This window comes from Syngnathus floridae, chromosome 3, assembly GCF_059516105.1.
Source record: "Syngnathus floridae isolate MCC-2025c chromosome 3, RoL_Sflo_1.0, whole genome shotgun sequence".
NCBI lineage: Eukaryota > Metazoa > Chordata > Actinopteri > Syngnathiformes > Syngnathidae > Syngnathus > Syngnathus floridae.
The window spans coordinates 19,845,434-19,867,948 of NC_142415.1; the positions used below are offsets into that span (position 1 = coordinate 19,845,434).

At 46.9% G+C, this 22,515-nt stretch overlaps 1 protein-coding gene across 4 annotated transcripts; it reads right to left on the reverse strand.

Moving 5' to 3' along the window:
- Positions 1 to 124: 124 nt before the first annotated feature.
- Positions 125 to 21,892, reverse strand: mtss2b (MTSS I-BAR domain containing 2b). Of its 4 annotated transcripts, XM_088372304.1 has the most exons (15): positions 19,492 to 19,968; positions 14,437 to 14,498; positions 14,269 to 14,342; positions 8,724 to 8,808; positions 8,443 to 8,534; positions 8,206 to 8,280; positions 7,025 to 7,182; positions 6,704 to 6,811; positions 6,547 to 6,644; positions 5,704 to 5,986; positions 5,508 to 5,582; positions 5,017 to 5,178; positions 4,493 to 4,684; positions 4,217 to 4,382; positions 125 to 4,024 (listed from the first exon to the last, which is right to left on the reverse strand). In XM_088372304.1, exons 1-15 carry the CDS (start codon positions 19,576 to 19,578, stop codon positions 3,183 to 3,185), a joined length of 2,559 nt encoding a protein of 852 aa, XP_088228430.1. In that variant the 5' UTR covers positions 19,579 to 19,968; the 3' UTR covers positions 125 to 3,182. The 4 variants fall into 4 exon arrangements, with proteins under 4 accessions (XP_088228430.1, XP_088228429.1, XP_088228427.1 ...); XM_088372303.1 differs by lacking the exons at positions 5,017 to 5,178; positions 19,492 to 19,968 and adding an exon at positions 21,814 to 21,892; XM_088372301.1 differs by lacking the exon at positions 5,017 to 5,178 and having other exon boundaries at positions 5,704 to 5,854; positions 19,492 to 19,965.
- Between the last annotated feature and the right edge of the window lie 623 nt (positions 21,893 to 22,515).

A 22,515-nucleotide genomic window follows, 5' to 3' on the forward strand; every position in this document is an offset into this window, starting at 1 on the left:
GACACTACAAATGAAATACATTTGGATCTTTTTGGTATTTTGGACGTGATTTTCTGCAAATAAATGCTCTAAAAGCATTGGTTATTTTATCTATATGAAATATGAAATCCACGTGACGAAGGAACACAGTTGAAGTACAACCTTTATTAATAGTGGAATCATCACAGTGCGTTTTTGTTACATCAGCGAGTGACTAAAGTTAACCCAAAGACAACAAACAAAACAAGGAAATAAAAAGGTCGCTTTTAGAAAAATAAAGAAAGACGTTAAATTATAAGTACGAGCTGCTGCAGAGGCGACTGTTCTTTCCAAAGACAAAGAAGAAAAAAAGGATGACAACATTGTTTTTAAACTGCGCATTTGAGTAGTTTCTACGTTTTTTTTTTTTGCTGTTGCGTCTTATTGTGCTTGTGCGTGTTCTGTTGTATTTTGTAAATAAGATTTTTTTTTCAAATTCTATCAATACTGCTCAAAAGTGGGAAACCGCCTGTGATAATGTCGTCATGAGGGAGGAAAAAACGACCAGGAAATAAGAAAAGCCATGAAATAATAATCATGAGTCTTTTTTTTACAGTGTTTTGATTTTTTTCTAACTTCCTTTACAACTTTTTAAACACGTGTGCCCGCACACGCGTTGCATGTATATTGTTACTGCTTGAATAAGAAGAATATTAATGATCATCTTTTTGTTTCTGCTCCGACACACACTGCAGTTCAACGAACGTTCGTATCGGAACGTCCGTTGTTGACATGAGTTAAAACACAGTCAGCATGTTTGCAAATATATTATTCATATTTCCAAATATATTATTCATATAGGGCCGAGAGGATATTCGGCAACACAAAAATTGCATTTTTCTCTTCTTGTTCGGCCATGAAAGATCAGTTATGCGATTTTAGGGGAATTATAAGGGGGGCAATTTGGGGGACCTGCAACTTTTGTGGGACTTTATATTACTTATTCATGGTTGTCTGAATTGAATTGGTGCAAATTGTTATTGACTTAGTCACCATGGCAACGTGGGCAGTTTGTCGCAGAAGTGCTTCCCAGAAACACGTTGAAAAGTGAAAGAAAATCTCCTCGACCAACAAACACAAATGGGAGAATTCAAAGACTTTTCTCTCTTTAAATTAAATCAGACACGTGTTAAACCAATAAATAAACTAAAAACGTGACGTTTACTCGCTTCCGATCCCGCACATTCTACATTATATTACACACACACAGCTCTTTTTTTTTCCCTTGACATGAAAAACACAAATGTAAGGCTGAAAGAAGAAAAAGAGCGCACACTCGTCTTGCCTCTTTCGTTCTGCGGCGGCCATCTTGTGCCCCCCCCCCTCCTTTTCCATGACCATCTCGCCTTCATCATGCCCCCAACACTTAATTGTGTCCTGAGCAATATTTTCTGTTGCATTATGCCGACAAATGCGTCTTTCTAAAAGTTACATTCGTTTTCTATCACAGGTGAAGAAATGCTCTTTTAAATGCTTGTTTGTTCCTCGTTACGAGCTGACGTCTGCAAATGTGCTTTTTTTTTCTGATCAAAGTACACAACGTGAATTGGCATAAAAATGAAGTGGAAAAAAACAAACCCAACAAAACAAAACATCTTGCTAGCAGAGGATGTTTTTTTTCAATCTAATAAAAACGGATTTGACAAAAATCTTACCTTGCCCAATTTTTGAGGACTTAACAGTAGTCGTTGCAATTTTGGAGGGATTAGTGGTAGCCTTGATTCAATTTGTGCAACTTTTGAGGAATTGTGGGATTTTTTTTCCCTCGGTTATTATTTATAAAGCACATTTCAAGGTAACCCAATGTTCTTCACATGATTTGTAATAAAAAAAAAAAAATATATATATATATATATATATATATATATATATATATATATATATATAACTTTTAGCAATTTGTGATTTTCTTATCGGATTTTTCAGGGATTTTCATACTGTTATTTGAATCAGTGGCAATTGTGAGGACTTTATGGTAGTACATATGTGCATATTTAAATGAATTTACAGGAGTCTGACTTGTGCAAGCTTAACGTTTGAGCAACTTCTGATGTATTTCCAGTCTTATCTGAACCTGTGCACTATTTTTGTTGATGTTTTTAAGGCTACGGCTAACGACCAATTGAACGCAACTTCAAGATGACCTCTATAACCCCCGGTGGAGGTTTTTCCATCTCCACGCTACTTTACTCATCATCCTCATCACTTCCTTTCTCTTCTTTTTCATTTAAGACATGTGTTGATTCCCGAAACACACACACACGCGCGCACGCACGCCGCTGGCTCACCGCCGTACTTTCCCCACGACCTTTCCCACCGAGCAAGAAAATAAAACACACTTATTGCTGCGTTTTCGGACTCTTCCCTCTGGTTCTAGAAAATATAAATGTTTATGTGTATTTATATATTATATATTTATATATTTATATTTATATATGAGTATCTGTAACGACGGCTGGCTCTCCACCACTTGCCCTGTCGAGGCGGCGCACAAGAACGACGTCACGATTGAAACAAGAAAGAAATAACACGAGTCACGCGAGAGAAGACGCTTCATTGGCTCGCCGGCCGTCCTGCAGTGGCGCGCGCACGCACACACACACACACACATAGAAAGAAAGAGTGTGGGTGGCACCAGCACAGCTCAATGCCAACAAGCAGGCCGACCCACAGAAGGGCGGCTGGCGCCGTTAGCTCCCCGCGCTGGTAGCTGAGATTCAATCACGTGACCCCCACGCTCATTTTCGGTTCTGCCCGGAGGGCCTACATGGAAAGCCATTTGAGCATTTATTCCACACAAGTAATTGACATCCATGTGCTACTTGTACTACTCGGTAAGCACGGCATGTTAACTAGTACACTATCATGTACTAGTAGTTGTCCCTACTCGTACTGAATGCTAAAGTCATCCTAAGAGCAAAATACTACATGGGTGCTTATCGAGAGTATAAAATAAATGCTGAAACAGATTTCCATGAGTGTCCTGAAGAGAAAACATGCCTCCTACACACACACACACGCACACACCCACGAGTTACGGCGCTAACGTGTTAACATTTGATAGCGTCAGCTCTACCGGTATCTTTTTCCGTATGATTTCATTCATCTTGTTTTATATGATGAGATTTTCCCTACTGGTCGAACAGGAGCCTACGCCAGGCCGATCACAAGATGCGCGGTGCCGAGCGGTCGTTGGAGACCGTCTTGCGGAGTCGGACGCCCCTCCTGATGGTGGTCAGCATGTCGCCGGAGGAGCCCCCTGTCTCCTCCAGGGCGTCGGCGCCGAGCCCCGTGGCGGCGGCGGCGCCCACTGCCGCCGCCGCGGGGTCATCCGGGAGGGTCGGGAAAGGGAACTGCCCCTCCCCCAGGGCGTGCGCGCCGGCCACCAGCTCGCCAATCTTCTCCACCAGGCTGTGGCGGTTGGCGGCGATCATCTTTTCCTCTTCGGAGCCAGAGCCCAGCCCCGCGGTTCCGCGTTGCTGGGCGTAGACCTCGAGAGCCGCCCCGGAGCCCCAGGCGGTGTTGGGGAGGCTAAGGCGTTTGGGCGATGCCTTCACGTAATCCAGCGCTCCCTGGGCGTCGTCCGCCACGAAGACGCACTCCTCGCTGCCCACTCGGACCGGAACTCCTCCGGCGGCCCCGGGAGAGTGGGAGTCTCCGGGAATGGTGGGCGTCTTGACAGGCACGATGGGGGGTCGGATGGGAATGGGGCCGGCGCTGGAGAGGGTGCGTCTCACGCCCGGTTTGGTGGACGGCGTTCTACGGATGGTGGCGGTGCCGGGAGTGCCGGAGCCACCGCCCGCCCCGGGGGGTAAGACGTGACCTCCGGGTCCCAGGACCCCGCTGGGCAGTCCGGCCGTGCTGGCGGGCCGCTTGGTCTGGATCATGCGCCGGTAATTCTGCGCAATGTTGGAGTGGCGAGGGATGGTGGACGACTTGTCAAAGTCCGTCTGAGCGTCCGGGCCTTCGGCGTCGCCGTTCACCGAGTAGCCGTCGTAATCGGAACCTGACGCGTGCCCACAAAGAAACATTTCTCAGGCATCCTTTTTAGCATATCTGGTCTTGTTTCTTATTTGAACTTGTGCCACCGCTTTGGGGGATTTTTGTGACATTTTCAACCAGGAGAGTTTTCTAACTTAAAATCTGTAGCTTAGCTTCATCGTTCTGAAAGATTCATTTCGAACATTTTGAGGCCCACCCTGAGAGGGGATGGTGTCCTCGGAGCAGGAGGGGGTGGTGGTCTCGGTGCTGTATCCGCTGGAGTACTGCAGAGAGTCCCTGCTGCTCTTTTGCTGCTCCGTGCTCAGGCCTCGGGTCAGAACCATGGCCAGGTCGCTGGCGGCTGGAGACGCCTCGTCTCCATACTGGGGAAGACATTTTTTTTTTTTACATCTTCTGTATTTAAAACACTTTGTGGTTCTCATATGAGACATATTGGATCAGACCAGAACACAGCAGAGGTTCTCAACGTTACCTTAGCAGCGGAGGACATTCTGGGCCTCTGGGCCTCGTCGGCGTGGGACGGGCCGGCGTAGCCTTGCGCACTGGGCGAGCCCTCGTTTTCCCGCAACCTATCCAGCGGAGGCTCCTTCCTCCTCTGGACCGTGCTGGCGGCGGCCATGGCGGCGGCCCCGGGCTGCTCGTAGGAACCTGCTTTGGACCAGTCCTACAGAGTTTGGAGCGTGGTTATTTGCAGACAGGAAGACGCAAGGTCGCGTTACAGTCAGATTTTTCCGCTCTCCGGCACATCGCTCGGTCGGTTTGACCGGTCAGCTCGCTCACTTCACGCTTAGCTTTGTAACGTCCAGGTGGCGGACTAAAACTGCTTTCCGCTTGGGCCAGAAGCCAAAAATCGACGAACTTAAAGAGAAAGCCAAACATGCACGTGAAAGCACCCTGAGGAAGCAAAATGAAGGTGTTAAAAAGAAAAAGAAAAGAAAGCCAATGGGGGGGGGGGGAGAAACCAAGGCGCAGATGAGCAGGCGATGGGGGACAAACCTTCCAGGTGGGAACCTTGCAGGATGTGGGAGAAGAGGAGCAGGAGCCGGAGGACCGGCTATAGGGTGAGGGCGCGGTGACAGGAAGTGAGGTGACAGAGTGAGGCCTGGGCGAGCCTGAGTGAGAGAGAGCGGGGCGGAAGGTAGCGAAGGACGAGCCAAACTGCGGGACGAGAGACAAGGTCATAGGATCATCGGCGGGCGGCGGAAGGAGGTGAGAGGTGGGGACGTCGCCCTCTAGCGGCGGGCACTGGGTAGGGCAAGCCAGGAGTGCCGTTCATGCAGCGCAATGAAGCAAAGTAGCGTCTACGTACTTTGTGTTGGCATGAGATGAGTTCAAGGCCATAAGCACATTTAAATTTAGTGTTTTTTTTCAGAACATACACTCAAATGCAATTTATTTGATGATACTAAGCAAATATGGATAGAAGGACAGAATATAGCGTGCAGCTCGGGAGATCATGTCGTGTCATTTTGTGTATTTTTACTTACCGTGGTGGGCGAGTTGCATTCGCTGACCGACTGGCACGTTTCGGAGGCCTCTGATGACGCCGAGCTGGACGACTTCTGCAGCGTGTCAAAAAAGAACAATTGAAAACAACAACGGTGTTTATGTCAAGTCTCACTATTTTGCAGTAGAGGGGGCTGAAAATGGCTTGTTGGAATCATGAAGCTTCGAGGTCCCCACCTGACTGGTGATGTCGGAGGGCATGGGCGAGGGCGGCTTGGAGTAAATGTTGGCGTCCTGAGAAACGAAGCCCGAGTCGTGGGACGAGACGCTGCTGAGGCGGTGGGCGGCGATGCCCCCCGCCGCTCCCCCGGCCTGGCAGGGCAGGCTGCTGCGGTAGCGATACGAGGACGCGGAAGAGGAGGTGGGTGAGTGGGGCAGCGAGCCCCCGCCGCCGCCACCCGGGCCACCCCCGCCTCCACCGGACGAGCGGGAGGCGCTACTGTGGCCACTGTTGACACTGCTGTGTGCGCGCATGTGTGTGTGTCAGTGGGATGGTGATTTTGACGATTGGCAAGTGTGTGTGCGGAGGGAGGTTAGTCGCCATTTAAGAAGCACGAGCCAGAAAGAGGGCAACAATACACACAAAGCACACAAAGAGAGACACACACACGAGTGATGGAGAGAGAGGAAAGTTGTGTGTGCCAGTGTTTGTGTTTGATCGAGCATGGGAGGGGGGAGGAAGCGGGGAGAAAACGGGGGAGAGAATCAGATCAGGAGCATCAAGGTAACACACACACACAAGCTCACACTGGTCAACTTGACACGTATAAGGATGCGCAAACTGACACCCTAAGAACGTCAGATACAAACTCACACGCTTCCATGCATTGGCACAAACAAGAATGCATTTGGACACACATTCAAGTCGAGTGACTGACATACATGATGAGTTTGACGTAACACACATGACACACACGCTTGGTCGCACAGCGCCTCTTTCAACAAATCAGGATTTCGAACCACGTCTGATGCGACACGGCTGGCAAAACGCAACAAGAACCATGAAAGCCTTCCGTGTACCTGCACATGCTGCTTTTGCGTGAGCTGGAGCTGCTGGGCGAAGAGGGCGGAGTCTGATAGGACCAGCTGTAGTCGGAACCCTTGAGGTCCTTGATCACCTGAGGACACGCATGCGTTCAGGGCTCTCCATCAGTGTGTGTGTGCGTGTTTGTGAGACCTGTTCACTGGCAGGCGGCAGCTTGTGCGGGTCAGTGGTGAGCACAGTGAGGTCGTCAATGATGGCCTGCAGGTGTGTGATCTCCCCCAACATGGCAATCTCGCCATTCTAACAACAAAAACACATGAACGGCGTCACACAACCACCGGCAAGGCATCACACGCACACACAAGTGCAGACCATTCATTTGAGCAGGGGTGTGTAGACTTTTGCTATCCATTGTTCAGTGTCCCCTTCATGCACACACCATTATCCGTGTTTTCTTTTTGTCACACAAAGATAGACAGGCGCCATCTACACACACGAAAAGGCGTCACTGACCACAACTGGCTGCAAGAATGTGCTGAAGGTGCAAAATCGTCCCCGTTCCTCCACCAGGGCGCGCCGCACCGCCTGCTTCTCCATCTCCTCCATCAGCAGACACATGTCAGTCACGTCCTGCATGGCGCTGTCTAGCTGAGGCTGCAGGTCACCGCGCCCTGACAAACACAATTGCACAGATGGGTACCATTCTGACAAAAGTAGAAGCTTGTCGCCAACAGCAGAACCTCCAAAATCCAAGTCGAGCCCCAACCGGCCCAAAAGCAAAACTGCTCTACATGCCGAGTGAGTAAAAATGGAGACAAGTTGTTACAAGACGGGCGAGATGCATGCAAAATGGGAAGCTGAGACACTTACTGGAAATACATCAAGTCAGATTGTGTGTGTGTGTGTGTGTGTCGTTAAAGGACATGGAAAAAGATAATAAGAGGGCCACACACTTACCCTGGATCTCTATTAGAGGCCAGCCAGAAGGGTGTGAGTGTGTTTGGGGGTCGGCAAAGTGGGAGAGAGAGAGTGAGCACAAAGTCTCATTAAGTGTTAGTCAGCCAACATTACAAGTGAGAGAAAAACTGAGGAATAAAAGCATAAAAAGACATGTCACAACTTTTGAATTGTAAACGTGACGTATTTTCGTATTTGGCTGGATTCGTGTTCTGTCTGGCAACCCACAGAAGAAAAGCGATGCGGAGACGCACCACCTCGGATGGCCACCAGGTGTCGCCATCTGGCTATATCTTCCACCTAAGACGTCACTGGGAACATCCCCGATGACTCACACTGAGCGTTTTAATTGAAAAAAAAAAGACGTTGGCGCTCTTTCACTCATTCGTGACCATTAATATGAAAATAAAAAGGGTTTGTCTACATTTCCTATCATCATGTTTGTTTATAATTCAACATCATACTTGCCATCTTTATATAAGTACTTTATTTTTTATTCTCAGCATGATCATACTCCAAGCACATTTGTTTATTTCCCATAAACATTCCAATTCATCCAAATCCAATTCATTCTTGACAATTATTCAGGGAGCTAATTCAGGAAAGAAAGAAATCCCTTTTGACGTGAAACTTTGAAGTGACACCACCACGCTGCACTTGGCGCGACATCGTCTGTCTTGACATCCGTGCGCCGATTAGCAATCTCGACAATTCCCCTCGTGCAATCTCAATCTCACCTTTGCGAGCTTTCTTCTGGAGCTTCATGGTATCCGACGACTTCTTCTTGATCTCGTGTCGCGACCGCTTGTATTCTGGCGAAGCCAACGTATGAATCGCATTAAATGAAAGATTCAGAAATAGCAATAAATAGGACAATTAATTGATGGGTAACAACTAACGACTCTCAGCATGCGTGTCCAAGGTGGCTGCGGCTTTTGGCACTTGGAAAACTTGATTGACTTTGTGCACGATACCTTTGGCGTGGTCCTTGTCCAGCTGGTTGGCTGTCTTCTTCCAGTCCTCAATCTTGTCCTGCAGAGGCATGATGAGGCTCTCCATCAACGCACTGTCGGGAAAACAAAACGTTTGGTCATCTGCAATATTGGTCAAAGTGCTCAGGACTTAGCAGTCCTCAGTACTGGTTATCAGAGCAGGACTGCGCAGGAGTAGAAAAGTGTGTTTGCGTTTAGGTGGGACAGGAAGTAGTCAAACGGCTAACGAGCGGCTAAAGAGCTAACTGGTGGGCAGAGCTTACTTGGTGAACTGTCGGAGTTTAGCCTCGATGCTGCGATGCCTCATGCACATCCTGGTCAGAGCTGAGCCGATGTCTCTGGTGGCCCCTGGAGAAGTTAAGACCATCACATCACAGACAAGTACACAATTGTACTTGGACTCACTAGTAATTAGTTAGGGTGCTGGTAGCGGTAGTAGAAGGCGTTCAGGAAGACACTAGGCATGATGAAACCAAAACCGAGCCATTTTTACCACAGATGTCAGTTACCGTAATGGCCCGAATATAAGACGACCCTGCTTATAAGACGACCCCCCCTCTTTTTCAAGACTCAAGTTTGAACAAAAGAATTTTTGAACACCAAATTGAACTTTTATACAGAAAATAATTAGAATACATTTGAAACAAATGATTATAACAGTGTATTCGAGAGAAAAAGCATATTATTTTGCCTCATTCAAAACATGCAAAAACTATCCATCACATCTTAATATCTGAACATTTAAATATGTAAACTAAAGTGCAATCACATTTGTAAATGAATGGCGTCTGGTTTTTGAAATAAACCTACTTTTTCCCCATTTTCTGTTATGTCTTCTCTTATTTTCTTCTCTTTTCTTTCTTACCGCTATTTTTTTATTTTTCTTCTCCGTGCTACCTCTATTTTAATGTTTATTCTATGTGACAGGGGTTCGCTCTGGCCTGGGGAGTTAAGTTCAGCATTCGCTTTGAAGATATCTGGCGCCATCTAGTGTTGTGAATGGGTACAATGTCTAGACCCCGAATGTAAGACGACCCCCACTTTTTCGGTCTTATTTCAATGCAAAAAACACCGTTTTGTCCAATGTCCCGTGATTCTCGTGGTCTTTGCTGGATGCGAGCGTGCGTCCGCGCGTGTGTTAGCGGCTAACCTGCTAACATAAACACGGGTATCTATTTCTGGAGGCGGCATGGAAAAAGTCAACCGGTCGGCCATGAGTGATGGCCTGCGAGTGTGTGTGATTCCCAAACAAGGTGCTGCGAGTCCAGGAAAAGACCCTGACAGGCCCGAGTCAGCACTAATGTTGCTGCTAATGTACACAGTGGAAAAAGTTGGGACTCAAGTGGGATTCCCTTGCCCAAAGTCGGATCGGAGGTTTGGGAGAGACGATGGGTACTTTTGACACCAATATTCGCCAATGTTCAAACTTGACACGTCGTAAAACGGACATGTGGGAGATATATGCATTTTTCGCCGACACTCCTCTAAAACCCAAATCTGGTGGTCACCCTATTTTAGACAGACAAGATGGGCGAGAGCCTCCTCTAACCCTCTCATTGATGCTCTGTCTCAGTTATTGCACGCACACACAGCGTTGTTGGGATCTCCAGAAAAGCGCTCCATTCATAATTAACAAATTCCTCCCCTGCGCCTCCCGATCTGCCCGGCAACCGTTCAATAAAGAAGAGCTGCCACCACCACACGCGCATGAACATGCATAAGCATGCCAGTCAGGCCTGAGCAAGTATTTGGAATGGAACTAAACATATAATGGTAAGGATGATTGATGATGATGATGTAAGCATCTTTTTAAGAATCAAAAAGAGAGGAGTGGTGGAGAGAAAAAGAAAAATGGAGAAAGGAGGAGAAGCGGAAACCAGGCAGGAGGAAACGAGAAGGCTCGTCTCACGCATTTTAATGAGCTCGGCGGGGGGGGGGCAAACTAAACAACAACAGCACTGCAGCTTCTGCGTGTTGCATACGTTTGATCTGGCTCTGGTTTATGATGGTCCTCTTCCTGTTTGGCTCCCATTAACATGCCTTTCAAAGTCAGCGGGAGATCAACAACAAGATGAGGAGATGCACACAAATGCACTCACACACACACACCTCGCATCTGGAATGCAGTGTGTGTGTGTACTATATTATCGTGTTCTCATCGCCTTTGATGATCAGAGAGCGACTGTAATTGAGTTGTAATGTTTTGGAAGCACCAAAGCACAGTAGATCACGTTTTAAAAATGCTCTTTGGAGATAATGTCACCACCATCTTGGGGCAACCTAGCGCCAAGGAAGTTGAGAGTACGTCAAAGAAAGTTAAGGGGATTCGTTTAGACAAAAGGCGCGCTTTGACGCAATTTGGAGGCATCCGCAGGCAATTGGAAACTCTTGTCGGTCAATTAATTACTGCGGATGTTTTTATAATATCAGATAGAGAAATATTGACAACCTATCTTGAGTTTTGTCAAGCCCTGGTCCAAGACGTCTGAATTGGGCTTTTCGGGAATTGATTCTCCACCTTGTGACAGGTCATCTAAAATCAAGTGAAACATTCCACAAATACTTGTGTTGCTTCTATAACAATAAAATTCCACAGGATTTTTTATTTGATTTTTTTCATTCATTCATTCATTCATTCATTATTTTAATATTTACCTTAAAAAAAAATTGCTCTTATTGTCATTTAATCCTTATTTAATTTTAATCACATTCATATTTTCCTCCAATGGTACTATTAATAGCAATTTAATTGTTATACATTTAGATTAGTTTGCGATATCTCTGACCACTAGTTTTGGTTTGTCGCAGTCGCAATTTTGGATGTAGGTCATTTTCATTTCGGGTCCGACGTAGTTTCTTTCCACGAGGAAATGAGGGAACGTCAGAGTAAGTAAGGCCTCTGTTGCCATGGTTACACATGTGCGTAACACTTCCATCCCACATGGTGACACAGCAGCAGCAGCAAGCAGGAGACAAAAGAAGCAGGCTGCTCACCGGGAGCTAGCCGTGCTAACCCAACCCCAGCCATGCTAACGAGGCCGGCGAGAATTATTCATAAGGTCCACATCCCAGACGGTTGCTGCCTCCGCTGACGCAAACATCCACAACAGACTCGGGGGGGGGCCGGTGGATTTGAAGGTTGACTCGATATGCGATGTTTGCGGCAAAACCGATATTTTGACCCTGTTTGGTGTTAACTGCCTTGAGTCCATTGACTTGAATTCACCACCAAAAACAAACGCGGCACATTGTCTCTCTCCCAAGTTGGAAATCGAGCCGATAAATATAAAGGACATTTTTTTTGAAGGCTGGGATTGCTTTGACCTTGACCTGGACGTGTTATTCAGTTGTGTTACCATCTGACTCATAATGTAATTGTCATTCTCAGGTCATGATTTTAGAGCAATATTGTTGCTATGACTATTGCGGCACAACACCCTTTGCAAGTGTCCTCTCTCTCTCTCTCTCTCTCTCTCGCTCTCTCTCTCTCTCTCTCTCTCACGCAAGCACACACTGACTTTAGTGTGAGGGGTCATGGTGCGGCCACTTCCTGTCACATTGCATTTCTCCAGCCAAGCAGCTATTGCCATAGCAACAAGAAAAGCCACTCCCCAAAAAAACAACCCAGCAAAAGGCCAACCGATCCAATTATTATTTCTCTTCGATGCAAAGTGTGCTCAGCTAGCGCAACGACATTAGCATTGGTGACAATTTACGATCATTTTGTCTTTTTGACGGTAATTCAGATCATTGTGATCATTTTGGTAATTGCGCAAACTTTTGTGAGTCATGTGATCTCTCGCATGTGTATGAAGTGCTTCCTCCGAGAGTGAAAATATTTGATTCGACTCATGGGTATTTGCTTTTTTGCCCCGACAGACACCGGGCTCTACCTCTGCAGGTAGAAAACTCCCACCTCATGGTGAGCTCCATCGTATGGCGGCGCCGCACCTCGGTTGCCATGGGAACCTACGACTGGTCTTGAAAGATTCATCAGCTGTACTATTCAGACACCTGGGGGCCGTTTTGAATGGTGGCCGAAAATGCATCGTCTGACTCTGCACGCATACACTTGACATCTCACGCTCTCCTAACATCACATGCGCGGAGATGGCACGGCAACACGCTAAACTGCATGGAGCTGTCACGTGACAGGCGAGAAGGAAACACACATGACCAAACAGAAACGCACATACCAAGAGCCATGTTTTGACGCATTCATCATCAAGAATGGCACGTTGCCGTGACAACTGCGATAATCACGACGCCGTCATCACCATCCGGGCAGGCCGAGCGGCAGCGAGCGCTGAGTCACACACTGCGGAGTTCTAAATATAGCATTGTGGGTAACGTAGTCTGGGCCCGACACGACGTAGCCGCCGCTAACCGATGCTTTGCGTGACAAGAGAAAAGTTGGACTCCGAGAACCTGATTTTGAAGGCCGTCCCGGCCAACGGCGCTTGTCGGGCTCAAAGGTCAAATCAGTGCACGCGGCCAGAATAAAAATTGATTTTGGTGCCATAATGTGAACAGACTCCTTTTTTCGGGTTAGTTCTCTATTTGCGTTGATCAGCGCGCACGGGCATCGGCAGTCACGCAGCCTCTGGTCTCATTGAACACAAGTTGGCGTCGGAGAAGAACAACTCGCTGAGCTTTCCGCTTCCCATGCTCACCAAAGCCCCTTCACTGTGTGCTCTCGTTTGTGTGTGTGTGTGTGTGTGTGTGTAACAGAGCACGTCTTGTTTGGTTGAGCCGCAGGACAATGCTGGATTGTGACATGAGGAAATGTCCTTCTAGAGATGCCAGCTACTAAGTGACTAGACTACCGTATTAGGGGGGGGGGGGATTATTGGGAAGGGACGTGCCTTTTTTTTTAATTTTTAATTATTCAGCTTTTTTTACTGTTAAATAATAAAAACATCCTTTTAAAAGATGCCCTCCCCCAGTGGAAACTATTTAAAAACATGAAAGCGCATAATAACAAACATCCCTGAGCCCTTTGCTAACCAAAACAGCAGCATCCACAGAAACAACCAGTTGTCGGACATGTTGCGTTTGTGTTCACACACTGGCGTCCAAACAGCTGACTCCAACAACGGAGGTTCTTAAGTCTTTCCTGCTCTGCTCTCAGCAACAAGGCTATTTTTTTCCTCACTTCACTTGTTGCCTGGCAACCGCACTGGCACACGTGACCTAGCCCGCATGTGATTGGCCCAGGCCATCATGTCGCAAGTGTATGCGTGTGAACGTTGTAGTACATTCACACCATTCACACCAACCATCACCGAGCAGGACACTTTTTTTTTTTTTTTTTTTTTTACTTGTTCAGACTTTACTTAACTGCAATGGGTAAATTGACCTAACAAATTAGTCCTAAAGCTCAATATGTAATAATCTGAATACTGGAACGTAGCATTAGCAATGAAGCTACATTTGGTGACAATAAACCCGAAATAACTTCTCCATTTCAACGTGATAAAATGTAACAAGCGTAAAATGCACAAACAGCAAATTGCATTATGCAACAAGTGCAAGATGGACCAAGCAGCAACTAATTAGAAGACAAAGAGTTGATTGTTTTTATCTTGAAATTCGTTCTTATGCTCAAGTAACAGCACTTGATGGTTTCTAATGAGCGTGATAATGTTGTAAATTTCTATGAAACCAACTCAACTGCATGTCGGACAGCTTACGATAAAATTGCAACGCTTCGATAGAGGAAACAATTCAAGGTAAAAAAAGCAAAACCGAGTAAATGCTACAAGAAAATATACACCCGGAAATTCTGGCTCTTTTTCTGGTTCCTACCTCTCGTGTTGGTCGCCATGTCCGCCACCTTCTGGAAAGCATCCAGGAAGGCCACCGCCGCCAAAACCGTAGTTCTACGAAAACACGTCACCACACAAATGCAAAATTTGTCCGATTTTAATTTGGACAGTCACGATTTAATTAACGTGACCGGAGTAGTCAACTCACCTGAGCTGTGAATGAAGCTTGGTGGCCTTTGCGCTAAAGTCCTCCCACACTGGATAGGAGCACTGGTAACACACACACACACACATTCAATATAATGCATGACACAGCTGTTTGGAAAAATATATTAAGTCAAAATGTTTTGTTTTGTCATTGTAGACACACCTCCCATGTGAAGCCTTCAAATCCCATAATAGCCTCCTTCAATTCCCATCTCACACACACACACACACACACACACACACAGACACGCAACCGCATCAAAGCATTGCAAATGAAATTCCACCCGCCACCCTCTGCTGCTATCTAGCTGCATCCCAGATTATATTACACTTGATCCACGCTGACCTCCGAACCCCAATAAAACGCCTGCAAATTGACTGTGTGCGTGTGCACGTGTGTGCGCGTGCACGTGTGTCTCAGATGGTGTCATCAACCTGGCGAGACCTCAAAATTAGGAAAAGAACAAACGGGGAATCTGAACAAAGGCGATGTGAAAGAGTTGGGGGCGGGGCTAGGGATGTCACCAACAGCAGAAGACTAATCTGGTCCGTTTGATGTGGCATCATTTGGGTTGGAATTGTTGTGGGGTATATTTGCGTCGTTGAAGATTCGAAATGTGTGTTTTCCCAAAGCAGCCACACTTTAGCCCATGAAGGGTTTTAACACCCACACAATAGGTTTCATCAGCCGTACTTTTCTCTGTAAAATGTTTTACGAGCACACTTAAAGATGTCATCTTCCTCCTCGTCCTTCTTATCTTCAGCTCGTTAAAATGTTTGGCTCATTAAGGACAGGGGATGCTGGGAGGCAGCCAAGATGGCCTCCTCTTCCCCCCCCCCAGGCTGCCTTTGTGAGGCCTGTCAAAGCTTTTCTCGTCACACGGGGGCTCAATATTCCTCTTGTTTGTCTCCACCAGCAAAAAATTTCGGGAACAATGTCTGTTAGCTTAGCACGATAGCATACGTTCAAAACCGTTTACGAATTCTCCAGAAATATTGAAGCAACAATACGGGAATGCTAATGCTAACAAGGTTGGTACACGCTATTTATTTCTGGACTTTGATTAACTTCAAAGTCAACTTGCTAAATGCTAACATTATAGACAGGCTAACTAATAGCTAGTTAATTTTGCGTCAAATTAGTACATCATGATGCGTCGCTGTAAAGCCGTTTGTCCACGCAAGAATCAAATGAATAGATGATGGTCTCTGAAAAAGGATCATCCATTTGATCAAATATAAAAGCTGTGAAATGAGTTTCTTTTAAAACATGTGAATTGGTGCGATTAGACCACGAAAAAAAAAACGGGGCTAATCCCTCCATTCCTCTCCATGTCTCTCGGTGGCTCTTTTCTGGATTTCCTCTGTTTGGCTTGCCGGCCGCCGGCCAAACAAAAGAGACAAAAGAGATGTTAAGCTCTTCGTCCGCAGCGAGACGCCGGCGGCCCGACCCGCGCCGGGTCCGACATACGGCACGGAGAGCAAAGATTCAAGGTCAACTTGCAACAAAAAGTCGCAAAATGGGTGAACAGCCAATCACGTGGAATGGACCAAAAAAAGTGTTCTTCAAGATGGTTACCCTAGCTAAGCATCCAAAAGAGAAGCCAACAGAAGTTGAATAAGGTCAAAGGTCTGATGGGGTTGTCGTCGCCACTTGAGTGCAAGATGATGTCACTCATGTTCTTCCATATTCAATTGGTACGATTTGTGACTCTTCACCTTGGGAGATATTTGACCTGATTCTGCTCAGCACTCGAGCAGTTCGCGAAATAAAAGCATGAAGATGGTTGAATTTCCGCTTTGGAGGCAAAATTGTGGAAAGTAAAATGTAAAAAGTAAGTAAAAAGCCATCTCTCGATCCACATTGCTCTGATTCTCCGCTTTCATCGAGACAGCGCTATCTCTTTTTTTTTTATGGTCACACAGGCACTCACAGTAAGAGACAGTGAGAAGAAACAGGCCCGTCCTTCATGTCCCCAAACGAAATAATCCAGCAGAATACTGCCTCCATTTTGCTCCGCCTTTTGTGTGGTGAAATCAGACATTGGCTGAATCACTTGTGTTCTTTTTTGCCTGGCTTGATGGCACCGAGCGTCCGTATTGTTGCTTTAGTGCAGCTGCACGGAGCGGGCGGCCATGCATCCGGATGAAGGTCAGGCACCAACATGTCAACACCCGCACCAGATTATTGTCTATTGGGAGGGAATGCCATTTAATTTTACAAATACAGAAGATCTCTTGAATAAGATCCATGGAAATCACTTATTTATTCTTCCATGGCATTGGCCCACTGACCGTGACCCCGTGAGTATGTGTGTGCGTGCGAGTGTGTGCAGCTAGGGTTACATTGTGGCATTCTAAACACACGTAAGAGATACACACACACACACATATATATATTTGCATGTTACACACACACCCTATCTGGGTGGAGTGTGCATGCCGACGGCAAAGAGGAAGGGAGGATTGCGATGAGGAAGTAAAAGCGCAGGCATGTTTTGAAGACACTTTGGACATCCAAGCTGCTGACGTGACAATGTGTACTTGGATGAGTGTGGGGGGATTGGAGGTCAACACGCTCATTAACATGCGAAAATAAATCTGTTTCAAAGTAGGGTCAAGGAAGCTGTGATAATTGCATGCACCACCTACGCAAGGTTGCAATTTGGATTCAAACATTATTTCTATTTATTGTTCTTCAATATATACTTCCATTTCGATTTCAGATGTTAATTTTATATAAAAATAATTCTTTCATTTTCGATTTTTATTTCATTTCAATGTCAGTCACAGGCCAAAGTTTATTAAGGAACTAACATTAAGACAAAGTACTTAGCCTAATTTGTTTTTTGACAATGATTCAATAAAAAGGAAGCGCCCCTCAATTCAAGGTGAGCCTTCTGTTTAGCGGGCCCAACGAGGTGCAGCGATGGAGATGCTGTGTCACAGGTGTCCATGTTGCCAGGCAACCAGGCCACCAATGACTGCGCCAGTCTCAAAATGGGCGCAGGAGGAGGATGAGGAGGCAGCTTTCACCTTCACTGCGAGTCGGCGGGACTTAACGGTCAAAAGTGTCACCATGACGACCAGCTCTCGTACATACAGAGAGGGCGTTTTGGATTTTTTGTATGCAATACATTGGAAGTTACATCCTAAGAAACCGGAAGGAGGGCGCAGTTCACGTTTCTGGAACAAAGTGAACACACTGGCTAGGACCTGCTGTTAGCCACGGCTCACGCCATGAGCCTCACACGCCGACGAAGGTGCCGAGGCGACCGCGGCTCCTGATGTCACTCACTAAGCTGCGCCCCCCAATTTTGGACATTTTCTACTTTTATTTCTTATTCCATTCTGATACAATGTTTCTGCATGATCGGTGAGATATAAAACTCATCGGTCAAGGTAGCGCTGTCGTTATGGATCAAATTGGACAAGATCAGCAAGGAATGTTGATGATTTTTGCAAATGTCTGTCATCTGTGTGGCATCACCTCCATCCTGTTCTCCTGTGTGCCTTTGCCGGTAGTTCATGGCTGACTTTTACAAGCATCTGTTTCCTTTTTGCAGGGGGAGCGTGGCAGTTGTTTTGGACAACCAAGGGGCTCCTTGCTTCGTTCTGAGTCGATTCCTGACTTGCTCAATGGCTCAAGTTGACTCGCTTGATTTTGGGAAGTTAACATTTTGGACTTCTGACAACGCTGACTGATGTAGCTTGCTCGCTGTCAGGCTAAAGCGCTATGATGTAAATGAGCGCATTGATTCACAGTCACATTTGCAGCGCACCAAAGACGGATTGCTATACAAGCCGTTCAAAAGTGACTTCAACGGCAAATGTCTCCGTGAAATCTCCAACATCAGAGTTCAGAGGGCTTCGGGATGCATGCGAAGATGCGCTCGCAGCGGCGCTCACTTTGACACGGATTCAGTGCGAGCATGCTAGCGAGCAAAAATCACGTATCACCTTTCACTACTTGGAAAAAAATTCCTTTCATTGGATCAGCGAAGACCTACAGTAAGTACTTGAGTGCTTTTGGCCAAATCCAAGGCGCATAATGGACCGATTGCCAGGCCACGTCAAGACAAACAGAGACAAACAATAAAACGTTGATGAGATTCAAACCCAGAACTCCAGAACTGTGACACAGCTGCGGTCAACACGAGACCGCCATGCCGTTCATGTCCTCGTTCGGGTCAGGACCAAGAGTTCAGCCCAGTTTGACTGACAATCACAAAGCCGGAGACAGCTTTTACTCGAGTCGGTCATATTATTAGGTACACCTACACCCCTAAGCCGATACAAGAAATTTCCAAAAATGGTTTGTATCTGTCACGATAGGTTATCAATGTGGTGTGCTTTTTGTATTGTCATGTTGTTGCCCTTATCTGCGTGGGAGAGGACCAAAATATTAGCAACAGCAGTCTCACAATAATAAACGTATTGTGAAATGCAGACCGTAAGCAAATGTTATCTTAAAAAAAAAAAAAAAATCCCGATTGGATGCTAGGAATGGATCATTCGCACGCACGCGCGCAGACACACAAAGAGGATGCAGAGGAATGACACACTCGCAGCCTCTCAGCGCTACCAGCAGACGGGGGGGGGGGGGGGGGGCGTCTGACTGACGGCTGGGGGGGCTTCTACTGATGTCGTGCACCCATGACAGGGAATCAATAAGGTTGCGAGCCGAATGAATGAATGAATGAATGAATGAATGAATGAATGACCCAATAAGGAGCCGTCTTTCTTGCATTACGTGATGATGCACATTAAAAAAGGACGTCCGATAATGGATGCAGGAAGGGGGGAGGGGGGGGGGCAGGGACAGACGTGCGCAGCATGGATGGATGGATGAGGAAAAGGATGGAGGAAGGATCCACAAAAACGGTCATCTCATAACAAATACATCATGAAAAAGGCTATCATTTGGAGCTTGGATTCTGCTCAAGGTTCTCCCCGGGGATGAGGAAGGAAGGGAGGGGGCGAAGGGGGTACATGTGTCGTTATTAAGCAAAGCACGGAACACACACGCACGCACACTCACACTCTTCGTATTTACCTTCATGTCGTTGACAATGGCCTGGAAAAGACCCCCAAGGGCCCCGCATTCCTTCTCCACAGCCTCCATGTTGGCCAAGTCCACCATTCACACACACGCACGCGCGCGCGCCCCGACAGCGCGCGACCAAATCTATGAAAATATAAAAACAGGGAGGAAAAAAAAAAAGGTATTTCCAAGGAGATCTTCGCTCCGGCTTTCTTCGTCGAGGAGCGACACACGCAGGGAAAGAAGATGAGGAAGAAGACCGACGTGACGACGAAAGATGCGCTCTCTCTCTCTCGCTCTCTTTCTATCTAACGCTTGCTCTCTCTCGCTCTCTTTCTCTCCCTTTCTCGCTCTCTCTCGCTCTTTCTCTGTCTCTCGGCGTTCACACGGTACCTGGACGCGCACGCGTATTGGCGCAATGTGGATTCGTGGAAACCAAACCGGCCGCGCGCGCGCGCGGCAGACAGATAGCGATGGAAAAGCGGCGTGCGCGTGACCATGCGCGTGTGCCTATGTGCAGACGCGGGATGCGATTGGTCGCAGAGGCGCGCGGGGGGGGGGGGGGGGGGGGGTGCTCCGGCAACACTAACTGTGAAACACTCACGCAGGCAGAATTTGCCTTTGGTGAAATCTCAGATGATGACCTCTGAATTTTGGGACTGTTGCTTTGAGGAAGTGAGAGAAATTAAGCAAGATCCATCCATCCATCCATCCATCCATCCATCCATCCATCCATCCATCCATCCATCCATCCATCCATCCATCCATCCATCCGTCTTTGTCATATGTCTGGGCAAGAGGAAAGGTGTATATGCAACCAAACTCATCAAGACCCCCCCCCCCCCCCCCCCCACACACACACACACACACACACACACACACAGAAAAAATGAATTACGATAAATGAAGTCGTGTTTGCTGCACCAACTTTCCTGGGCTGGTCTCTCTGATAGTGTCTGCTGATTCTTGGTGTGTTGGCATCACTTCCTTCCTGCGTGTCTGTGTGCTGAGTCAGCACTCTGCCAGTCAAGTGTCAGCAAAGGAGGGGAGGAACCCTTAAGAGAACCCACGACAAGAACATGTCTGATAATAACATTGGCTGGGGTGGTCTGTGTGTGTGTGTGTGTGTGTGTGTGTCTGTGGGGAGGGGGCCCTAATTTTCCTGACCTCACCCATTCAGCACCCTTCCTCCCACCCCTCCTTCTCATCCTCGTGGTGCTGTATACGAGAGCAAAATGTAGGTCTGTGCTCGCCTACAGCCATCAGCAACAATCAGTTCTGCCCCACTTACTGATGCACAACCAAAACACACGCACTCACGTCACAACACACACCGAGATGCACACAATATGGTGCTCGCACACACACGTTGAAGCGTGATGGGCGAGATATTTGCAAACATTTCAAGCTGCTCATGTTCATGCCTTGAACAGAAAGTCATTGGGCGTCTTGATTACAGCTTTTGTAATTACAAACAACATTCCGTTCTTTTCCACAAAGGTCAAATGAATTCAAGGCCACCGACGAGGTGGCCTTGAATTAATTTTTTCGCGAGCAAGCAAGAAACACAAATCATTCGTGTTTCAAGTTCTCATCATTCTCGCAATGAACGTTCCCACGCTGTGTCGATTTGCTGTTCGTGTTTACAGTCGACATCATTGTCGGTAAGCGTGCTAATCGTGTTTATTGAGCGTGGATGAGGAAGGACGTGGGGATCGGAGGAGGACAAACAGAGGCTAGGGAGCATCCACCCGCATGGATATTCCTCCACGGGAAATTATTCAAGCGACAGCGTCGACCTGCTCATCTTTACGAGATATACGTAGTCCCGCGAGAGGGTAAATCGGAATATTTCACACTCGGCCGGGCTAGCGCGAGCTGCGTCCCGGGGGAGCTGATTAGTGGTAGATTTGCCAGGCGTCCCACCCAACCCCCGCCTGCCTTCATACTGCCAACACAAAAGCCTTCTTGGCCACATTTCATGCAGGGTTTCCCTCACTATTGTCAAACCAAGGCACAGTCATTGAGATGGCTAGAAATGCTAGCACTCCCTTACAGCTCAATAAACAATGAGATTTTTTTTTTTAGGGAACAAAACACTACACCGATGTACTTGATAGAAAATAAACAAATACCAAAAGTCAATGTAAACCGTTTGTGTATCGTGATTTCATGCTACAATGCCCCAGGGACACTGCGGTCCTTCTGGTGTGTGTGTCTTGGCCACTAGATGGCAGTATAATAGGTCTATAAGACGAATAGAAGTGTTTCATAACTCAGAAGTTCGAAAAAAAGCGAAAAGAGGTTGCAGACAGTGCAGCGTGCGCGCCGTACCAATTGTGAAAAAGTGTTCCACTTGGCCCAGATATGTATTTGCGGAGCCCGCAGACGGAATCAGACGAAGTCTGGACAAGAAGACTGCAGCCATCCACATCAAACTGAATCAAGGAAGAAGAAAAAACAGAAAATTGATGAGTGGAGGATGCAGACGTGGTAGAAAGTAGTAGGGGGGGGGGGGGCTGTGCGTCTGCTCTTGATTACATTTAAACTGAAAAAAAAATTGTTTGTTTTTGTCTTCTCTCTTTTATGCCTTCCGGAGATTCTTCCAATCTCTCTGCCAAGCAGCCGAGACACTTCAAGCTGAGCGGCCACTTCCTGTTTTGGTGCTGTTGATCAATTGTTTGCTGCTGATCTGCTCTCATGATATGAAAACGCATGATGAAGGCGATTGTTCCTATGCCGGGTCATTTGGTGGTTCAATAAATGGTTGTTGTGCGTCTCCTTGATGAGGAAAAAAGCAAGTTGTGCAAAAATAACGGCAAAGTTGGACATATGGAAGCGCATTCTAAAGTTAACAGAAGGTCACGATGGTTCTAGTGCATTGACCCCGTGTGTTGCAAACGCTATTAGTGGCTCGCAGGCTCCCTCTGCTGGTAATCTATTTAAATATTCGATGAGGCTAAGCGGCTAAAATGACGCAATTAAAGTAGAATTATTTTAGAACATGCAAATATTAAACCATGAGACACAAAAGAG